At 45.6% G+C, this 9,440-nt stretch overlaps 1 protein-coding gene across 9 annotated transcripts in view; it reads right to left on the minus strand.

Moving 5' to 3' along the window:
* Positions 1-4,256: 4,256 nt before the first annotated feature.
* TLK2 (tousled like kinase 2) overlaps positions 4,257-9,440 on the minus strand; it is a 148,048-nt gene continuing 142,864 nt past the window's right edge. For all 9 annotated transcript variants that reach the window (XM_037745970.1, XM_037745969.1, XM_017549249.2 and 6 more), the window contains one exon: positions 4,257-5,527. In XM_037745970.1, the coding sequence (XP_037601898.1) occupies positions 5,354-5,527 (174 nt within the window). In that variant the 3' untranslated portion in view covers positions 4,257-5,353. The remainder of the gene's footprint in view (positions 5,528-9,440) is intronic.

Consider the following 9,440-nt stretch of genomic DNA (forward strand, 5'->3'; position numbering starts at 1 on the left):
AGCGCGGCTGGGTGTAGTGGCACATGCCTATAATCCTAGCAACTCAGAAGGCTGAGGTGGAAGGATTGCTTAAGTCTAGGAGTTCAAGATCAGCTTAAGCAACATAGTAAGAGCCCACCTCCAAAAAAAAAGAAAAAACGAAAAATGAAAAGAAAAAAAAAATCAAGTTGCTCCTACCTTGCATATGCCTAGGTTGTGAAGCAACACAGCCGAGAAACTTCTTTGCAAAGCGCAAGGGCTAGAGCCCCTTCTCTCTGCTATTGATCTCTGCTCCCTCTCCAAGCAGATTTCAGGGTGAAAAGGCTTGGATAGCACAGGGGAAGGCCGCTGCCGCCGCCGCCGCCGCCACCGCCGCCGCAGGTTGCTTGTAAGGCTGAAGACAGCACAGCTCTCTAGCTGGGCACTTCCCTCCACACCCAGGAGTCAGTCAGCCAGCTGCTCTCTGACCTCCTCACCACGGGGTCTCTGGGCCAGCGCCTCACACATGTACACACACAACCCCTTGCTGACTCCAGCCTGTCTCACACCCCTGCTGCGCTCCCTCAGCACAATAGCCTTCTTGTATTCCCTGCCCCACCAGGTCCCAGACCTGCTCCCAGGCCTGCCTGTTTTCCCAGCCTCTGGCACGTTCCCCCCACCCAACCACAGAACTCAACAGCAGCCAGAGTCCCTGGCCACTCCCCGCCCCTTTAACCCTCCTCCTCCTCTCCCAGTGACCTCCTCTCCCCGACCCCTCCAAAGAGCTGCAGTCCAGCCCCAGGTCCCCTCACCACCATCCAGTGGGCCAGGGTGGATTCATAAGCAGACCCAGTTCTTGGCCAGCTGTTCTTGCAGACCTGGACCCCTCAGGTAAAAGGAAAATGTTATAGTTGTTTTATGTTTTAAGAGAAGGCCAAGCGTGAGGCTTTGCCCGAAGGAGTGAATGTTTCTTGAGTGGATTGTTAGGTACTTGTGCAAGGGCTATGTTGTAGGGCCCTCCAGGTGCTCCCCATAAAGGTAGCATATGTATGACATCAGTCCTAGAAGAGCCAACAGCCTTGGAGTTTTTTCTCACTGTAGAAAATAGTAGTCCTGTCTTCCACGTGGGTGAGTTCAGAAGAGGCCTGACAGCCACCCTCTACAATGACCCCACATTTATTGCAGCGGCTGGCTGGCAGAAAGCTTATTGCAAGACTGGTACCCTTCAGTTTTCATCCTGCCCGGGAGTCAAGGCAGCCTACAGCTGTGTTCTCACAGCCACACCTAGAGGAGGAAACACCCTTAGGTCCCTCTCCCTCTGTTTTGGACTCAGTGGGAATGGGTGGGACCTGAGAGTGTGCATTTCTGTAAGCTCCCAGGTGAGGCTGACACTGCTGGCCACTTTCGTGGGTAGAGATGCTCCCCCCAGGCTCAGCCAGAAGCAGTCTTGGAGGCAGGGGAAAAGGAGATTGCGGACCTTGTAAGACAGAGGTTGACACTGAAACTCGAGCCAAAGGAACAGCCTCTTTCAAGGTCTGCATGTGGTGAGTAGAAGGCTCTGAGCCTCCCACTAGTGAATTTGGGATTCCACTACTGGATCTTATGATCTTTTTTTAACCACATTTTTGATTCCCCTCGTCAAGCCAGGCGCTTTCCATATCTTACCTCTACCCCTTACTCCTGCAATGCAAGATCTCTCTGAAGCTTGCAGAGGTGGGATCTGAACCCAAACCTAATTTTAAAGCCTAGGCTCCTAAACTTTCTGTGATTCTGCCTTAAGAAATGAGGCAGATGGCTCGGGCAATTAGAATGATGAAGGGAGGGAAGGAAATAGACCTTTTTTAGACAGCTGACATGTCCAGGTCTGCCACAGAAGTAGGGACATACAGCTCTTCCTGGTGAGTCTCCATCTAAAGCTGTCCATCTCAAACTCTTGAGAGCCAATTCCTTTCCTCCTGGGCCCTGACCCCTGGATTGCTGGGCCTTCCCTATCCTGTAGACTGCTGTATTCCCACCAACAAGCATCGTTCTTGGCACACTGAAGGTACCAGAGGTGTTGCATGAATCAACACATTCCCACGCTCCGAGATTCAGCCCGCTGCCAGGATTCTCCCATCTACACCCTAGGTGGTCAGGTCCAGGTGTGAAGCTGGAGAACTAGAGTCAAATCAAGAGGCTGGGAAATTTACTTCTTAAAACTTATTTTAATGTCTTTCTTCCCTCCCTTACCCCATTGGGAAAAGGCTAAAACAATCTGGCTGGGTTTAATTACAAATTAATACATACTGTCATTGTGTAAAGTAAATCAACATTGTGGCAACAAGGGACTATTCTTGAAAAAAGTGAAACCCATATTAACAAAATATGTCATGGAAGCACCCCACTTAGTGATTTCACTGGCTGCTCACAGGACTAGGAAAAGTCAATGTTCTGCATGTTCTCTGGGGCTTGTCCATGCAATGGAAAGAGGTCTTGCCCAGACTCAGCCAAGACTAGTTAGCTCCAACCAGGCCCTAGACCAAAAGCAAGGGAAGAGGGCATCCTTTCAGTAGGATAAGGGTAGAAAGGGTAGATTGACAGATAAAATCTTGCAGCTTCATTTAAAAGCCCACAGGGAAAAAGAAAGCAGGAAGTTACTGGGAAGGCTTAAAGAAAGATGCACCATTTTTTTCAACGTTAAAAACATGTTAAGGCCGGGTGTGGTGGCTCACGGCTGTAATCACAGCACTGTGGGAGGCCGAGACAGGCAGATCACCTGAGGTTGGGAGTTCAAGACTAGCCTGACCAACATGTGGAAACCCTGTCTCTACTAAAAATATAAAATTAGCCGGGCATGGTGGCACATGCCTGTAATCCCAGCTACTTGGGAGGTGGAGAATCTCTTGAACCCGGGAGGTGGAGGTTGTGGTGAACCGAGATTGCGCCATTGCACTCCAGCCTGGGCAACAAGAGCAAAACTTCACCTCAAACAAAAAGTTGAAAAATTAAAAAATGAATAGAAATCAACTGCAAGATCATTGGAGAGGAAGAAAAAAGGAACAGAACTTCATGGTTTTCAGTGAGTTTGAATGGTCTTGGCTTCATCCGTGTCTTCACTATGCAGACACCATCCTTTCAGCACTGTGCTCAACCTGTGAGACCCTTTGCTTAGCAGCTTGAAGTTTTGTTTTGTTTTTAAAGGTACTATACACACATACATAAATGCACACGTGTTTATATGTGCAAGTGTATATACATATAAGTTGTAATAAAGTAGTTTTAGAAAGGTGGGGCATCAAGGCCTCTGGGGCTGGCTCCTGGCATTCAGAATTCCACAGCACGATACCTACCCATGAGCTTCTCTCCAATTTGAAACACTCCCATCTTTCCTTAAGATTGCCTGATACTGAGGAGACTGAGGCAGGTCCACAAAACAAATGAAAGTCCTGGAAAATGTGTCACCAGTGACACTGTTCACATGTGAAAGGAACACAAGTGTCCCGAGTTCTTTGAGAGCTCTCTACCCTTTCTGAGCCCCCCTCCCTGTGCAGAGAACTCGCGGGCCAGAATACTACATCTTTAAACATTTCTGGCTGAGCCCTCTTGCCACATATGTCAGTAACATTCCAAGCTGGCGACCACATGTTCAGGCTCTGGCTCCCTCCCTCTCTCTCTACTGAGGAGTGCTCTGCTGTTTCAAGGGCACGGTGGGGCCACCCGTCTCCCATTTCAGCTCCATCTTCAATTGATCATACATCTCAGAACAAACCAAATTAAAAAAGAAAATTGGTGCCAAAAGTATGTTCATATTTGAAATACCTATTTCTTTCTCTCTTTTTTTGAGACAGAGTCTTGCTGTGTCACCCAGGCTGGAGCGTAGTGGAATCATCTCAGCTCACTGCAACCTTTGCCTCCTGGGTTCCAGCAATTCTCCTGCCTCAGCCTCCTGGGTAGCTGGGACTACAGGCGCCTGCCACCACACCTGGCTAATTTTTGTATCATTAGTAGAGATGGGGTTTCCCCATGTTGGCCAGGCTGGTCTTGAGCTCCTGACCTCATGATCCACCTGCTTCGGCCTCCCAAAGTGCTGGGGTTACAGGTGTGAGCCACCGCGCCTGCCCTGAAATACTTCTCTTGGGATTGAAATATTTCTCTTGAGATTATTTTTCAAATTCCACTTGATGAATCTTTTAAAGTGAGCTAGACAAAGTGTGTGTGTACATGCACACACAGACACACACACACCACCACACACCCATAAAAATCAGAGGCTTAGGGGGAAGGTTGTTTGCTGCCAAAAGATCTAACAGAAGAAAGCGTATGTGCTGATCAAGTTTTAATAACGTGGTTAACAAGAAATGTACACCATTTAGCAAGCACACAAGGACTGTGGGTAGGAACTACTGATCCCTGGAGTGTCTGGCTCCCAAGCCCATTTTCTGCCTACCTTTGGCATAGCTTCATAGTTACTACATTCAGAGAATCCAAGAGGACTGCATGGACAGATGAACCTTTATTTAAAAAAATAGCACTTCAAATAAATTAAAAGGGACAACCGTCAAGTGTTCAAATTGTGAAGAAATAGTTGAAAACCTAAAGAGACTCCAAGCTGCAGTCTTCTAACCTCATTCTTTGTCGAATGGCAAAAACCCACACATCTCAGTACTCCCACTCAATTTTTTCCCTACTGAGACAAGGGAAGCAATTGCAAACAGGAGACCAGACGGAGGAGAAAGCTGCATCTGATTGGAATGAACGTTGCCACGTACTTGCTAATACGGGTTTCACTTTATGCCCAAATGTATTCTTTCAAAAATAAAAAAGGGGAGAGGGAAGCTGCGTGTTTTTAAAAATTGAAATTATTTAGGGATAAAACACTAACTCTAGTGCCTTTAACGGGCAATAGCAACTTTTTTCCTCCGAAGTCAAACACCATCCCCAGCTGAGCCTTTGTGCTACAAGCTTTTCAGGAGATGTTACCTAAACTTTATTAAAAGAAAAGAACAAGTTTAAATATAGACACTGGACTAGCCCAGTCTGTATTTTCAAGTCCACATTCTTCATCTGAAGCATTGCATCAGGGACCCCCCTGAGTCTGCATGTTTTCAAGTTCACAGTACATGGAACCAGTTTTTCTTTTTAATTTTTCCTCACTCAGAGCAGCCACACACAGTGGCCGTTGACGCCGGAACCCTGGGCGGGGCCTTTTCCTATGAGGCCTGGCCGGAGCTGCCCAGGGTTTCTCCTCAATGAGAATCGATGCTGTCATGCTCTATGGATGGGAAAAAAGCAAGAAAATAAAAGCACCTGGTACAGGTTTCATCAGATCCATTCGGATTCGCTATGTTCCAAACCCGCTGCTGAATGCCATTTGTCCACTTGGTGTGTTGAACAGTTTGTGGCCTTGGAGTTGGTCTCAATTCGAAGAACTGTTATTGGATGCCCCAGAGGTTGATGCAATAGCAGCTCCAGCAGGGCTACTCGTAGAGACCGACTTTCGGATATGAGGCAGCAAGTAGGGGTCACAGGCCAGCTGCTGGACATCAATGCGGTCCTCCTTTCGGTAGGCCAAGCATCGTCGAATAAATGCCTGCAAAGGAGAGTTTCTTGAAGACTGAGGCATATGGTTTTGGTACCCCTGGAGGGAAGCCTGAGGCTATTGGCTGCCAGGGCCCAGAGCAAGGAACCCCTAAAAAGAAGGGGCTTAAGGCCTTCCCCAGAAATCACCAGGCAGACCCAAAGAAGACAGAGCAGCAGCACCTCTCTGCTGCCACCAACTCCTTCCCAGAGAGAAAGGACTGAGCCATTACTGAAGGGAGGAAAAAGGAAGCATGTCCTCTAAATTCTCCTGCCTGCAAAGCACTAAGGCCAACAGAAAAAAAGAAAGAAGAGACCGACTCTGTCTTTGCTGGTTTGGATGGGAACGGTCTAACTTCATGGTCCTGCATCTACAAACTATCACCACATGCAGTGTCAGGAGACACACAACAATTAACACTATGACATGTCACAGGTTATAAAATGATTTCCCTATGTAGTCAAGGGAAACCTGAAAAGGACTTGCATCTGCACTAACACTGTAGCCCCAAAAACGCAGTGAGAGTGGGGTTTAATACGGAACTCTAGTGATTACCAAAATGGAGGCTATGCAGTTTCAGGTTTTGTAAGTCTTAGCATAAAGACCCTTAGATAGATGATCTGTCTTTTCCTGCTTGCTTTCTTCCTATTTTTCAGTAGTTCTATTTAGTTTCAATATAACTATTTTAAATAAATTAATTTTTAAAAATCTAAAACATCATTATTACAGAAAGTCCATATTTTACATTCGGGTGATAAGGATGTGATGTATTGGTACACAAAGGTTCATCAGCTCTCACAAATGTACTGCTCTGGCAGGAGATGCTGACAAGGAGGCTGTGCATAGGTGCAGCAGGCAGTATAAGGGAACTCTATACTTTCAATTTTGCTGTGAGCCTAAAACTGCTCTAAAAAGCAGAGTTTATTTGAAACAAAATCTAAAACATGAATCAGGATATTGATTTTCTGGTTTTCCCCCAAGTTTGATAAACAAAATGATAATACAATGCCAATCCTGGTTTCTCAAAATCGAAGACTTATAGGTACTGGCTTGGTTAAAGCATTTGAAAGATAAAAACAAATACAGGCCCAGTGCAGTGGCTCACGCCTGTAATCCTGGCACTTTGGGAGGCCGAGGTGGGCAGATCACTTGGGTCAGGAGTTCAAGACCAGCCTGGCCAACATGGTGAAACCCCATGTCTAAAAAAAAAACAAATTCAAAGAAATGAACCTAATGATCCTTGGTGTTTAAAAATGAGCCTTTCTAGGTGAAGGACATGGAATTGGAGTTAAACAGGCTATCTTAGGTTAAATACTGGTCAAACCTTTTTTACAGAACTTTTTTTAGAGATAAAAGTCTTGTTCTGTTACCCAGGCTGGAGTGTACTGACATGATCATTGCTTATTGCAGCCTCAAACTCCTGGGATCAAGTGATCCTCTACCTTAGCTTCCCCAAGTAGCTAGGATGACAAGGCGTACCCCACTACATCCAGCTACTTTTAAAATTTTTTGTAGAGATATCTCCCCCAAGCTGGTCTCAAACCTGTGGCCTTAAGCAATTCTGCCACCTCATCTTCCCATAATGCTAGGATTACAGGTGTGAGCCATGGCACTCAGCAAAGTAAGCTTCATTTACCTTGAATTTTCTCTGAGGCTGCCAGTGTCAGCTCTTAAAACAGCAATCAGCTCACAGTTGCCCTGATTAAAACCTGCAACTGCTTTCCCTCACACTGACCCTCACTCACCCTTCTGCCTCTCTTAACACCTTCCCCTTTGCTCTGTGGACCTGCTAAGCTCATTCTCACATCTGAGCTTCTCTCTGCTAAAATGCTTTCCCTGGCAAATCTACACATGGCTCCCACCTTCATACCATTCAAGATACTGCTCAAAATGTCACTTCATCTTTGAGGCCTTCCCTAATCATGCCATCAAGAGAGGTTCGCCCTACTCTGATTTATTTCTTCATAACATTTGTCACCATCTGAAATGTATCCATTTTTTGTTTTATTGTTTTTCTCATAAGTGGGATATAAATTTCTTAAGGGCAGGGAACTGGTCTGCGTGGTTCATGCTACATGTTCGGTTCCATCTCCACTACCTGAAATAGTGTCAAGCGTTTCACAGGCATTCAATAAATATTTGTTGTGGGAGGAGAGGAAGATAAGAGGGTAGGAGTTGGAGAAATACAGGAACACTGGAGACAATTCATGGAAACATTTGGAGATACTTTTGTATTCTTCATAGCAAGTCCATCTGTCTCTAAAGTTTTGGAACATTTTTTCACCTATTTATTGAATAAACATGAAAATGTGACAAAAGTCACATAGAGAAATAGTCTTGAAAGGAGAATTAAACATCTGTCAGACAACTTCTTTAAGTCCCCTAGTGTTGACTCTGGGTGGCAGCTGTGGCATGGGTGTGAGAGCAGCTAGCTAGAGAATTTGCCAAGATTCTCTACCAAGTCCTCTTAAAAGTCACAACCACTCCCACCCCTGCTTTTTTTGAGACAGGGTCTCACTGTGTTGCCAAGGCTGGAGTGCAGTGGTATGATCATGGCACATTACAGGTGCATACCACTGCACCTAGCTACAAACACCTTTTAAGGAAGATGTTTTTGTCTTTGTTTTTATGGATAAGGAAAAGCAGCTTAAAAGGTTTAAGTAAACTTGCCTAAAGTTACACATCTACTACTGAGTGCAGAGCTGACACCAAAATTAGGTTAACCAAGTTTCAAAGCTGAGACTCTCTCCCGCTCTCCCAGGACAGTCAGGAAATAGCATTTGCCTTAGGGACCGTGTCATGGGATTTCTTTGCAGATTTGATTTCTTGGTTATGCAGTACTTAAACTGTCGAACAATTGGGACAGGGAGCAATAGGTCAGGAATTATAAACAACTGCTAAAGATGTTAATTCTTACCCTGTGGCATGGGAGCTAAACCACTTGGAAAAGAGGCTCTTTCCTAACCTATGTCACACAGGTACACTGTGAGGGAGAAGCAGATCAAACAGTGAAAAAAATGAATTAGACTTGTAATTGGCTGGGCACAGTGGCTCCTAGAACTTTGGAGGCCAAGGCGGGTGGATGGCTTGAGCCCAGGAGTTCAAGATCAGCCTGGGCAACATGGCGAAACCACTTCTCTACAAAAAATTAGCAAGGCGTGTTAGTGCACACCTGTAGTCCCACTTCTCAGGAGGCTCAGGTGGAAGGATCCGCTGAGCCTGGGGAGGTTGAGGCTGTGGTGAGCCGTGATAGTGCCACTGTACTCCAGACTGGGTGACAGAGTGAGACGCTGTCTCAAAACAACAACAACAACAACAACAACAACAAAAGTCTTATAACTATTCACTTTGACTTTAAAAATGTTGAATGACTACAGCATCCAATGGGGCTGGCTACCACCCATCTACGTAAAACTGGTTAATAAGTAGAGATAAATAAAATAGCAAGGACAAAGTAGGGTGGCTACTAGAATCTTGGTTTACACATGTAGCAAACTTCCTTTTCACCACCTCCCATTCCATGCTTCCTTTGCCCCACTGAGGTTTTTATGCCTTCACCCAACTGCAACAGAATTTACTGCTTACCATTTGCTTGACATTTAACCCTATAATGTTGATATGGTTTGGCTATGTTCCCAACCAAATCTCATCTTGAATTGTTGCAACCACCCCCATGATTCAGTTACCTCCTACCAGGACCCTCCCATGACACAGGAAGGTCCTAATAGGAAGTAACTAAATCATGGGGGTGGTTACCTCCATGCTGTTCTCATGATAGTGAGTGAGTTCTCACAAGATCTGCTGGTTTTATAAGAGGCTTTGCCCTCTTTGCCGAGCACTTCTTCCTGCCACCGTGTGAAGAAGGATGTATTTGCTTTCCCTTCCACCATGATTGTAAGTTTCTTTTTTTTTTTTTATTTTTTTG

This window comes from Cebus imitator, unplaced genomic scaffold (assembly GCF_001604975.1).
Source record: "Cebus imitator isolate Cc_AM_T3 unplaced genomic scaffold, Cebus_imitator-1.0 Scaffold217, whole genome shotgun sequence".
In the NCBI taxonomy this organism is placed as follows: domain Eukaryota; kingdom Metazoa; phylum Chordata; class Mammalia; order Primates; family Cebidae; genus Cebus; species Cebus imitator.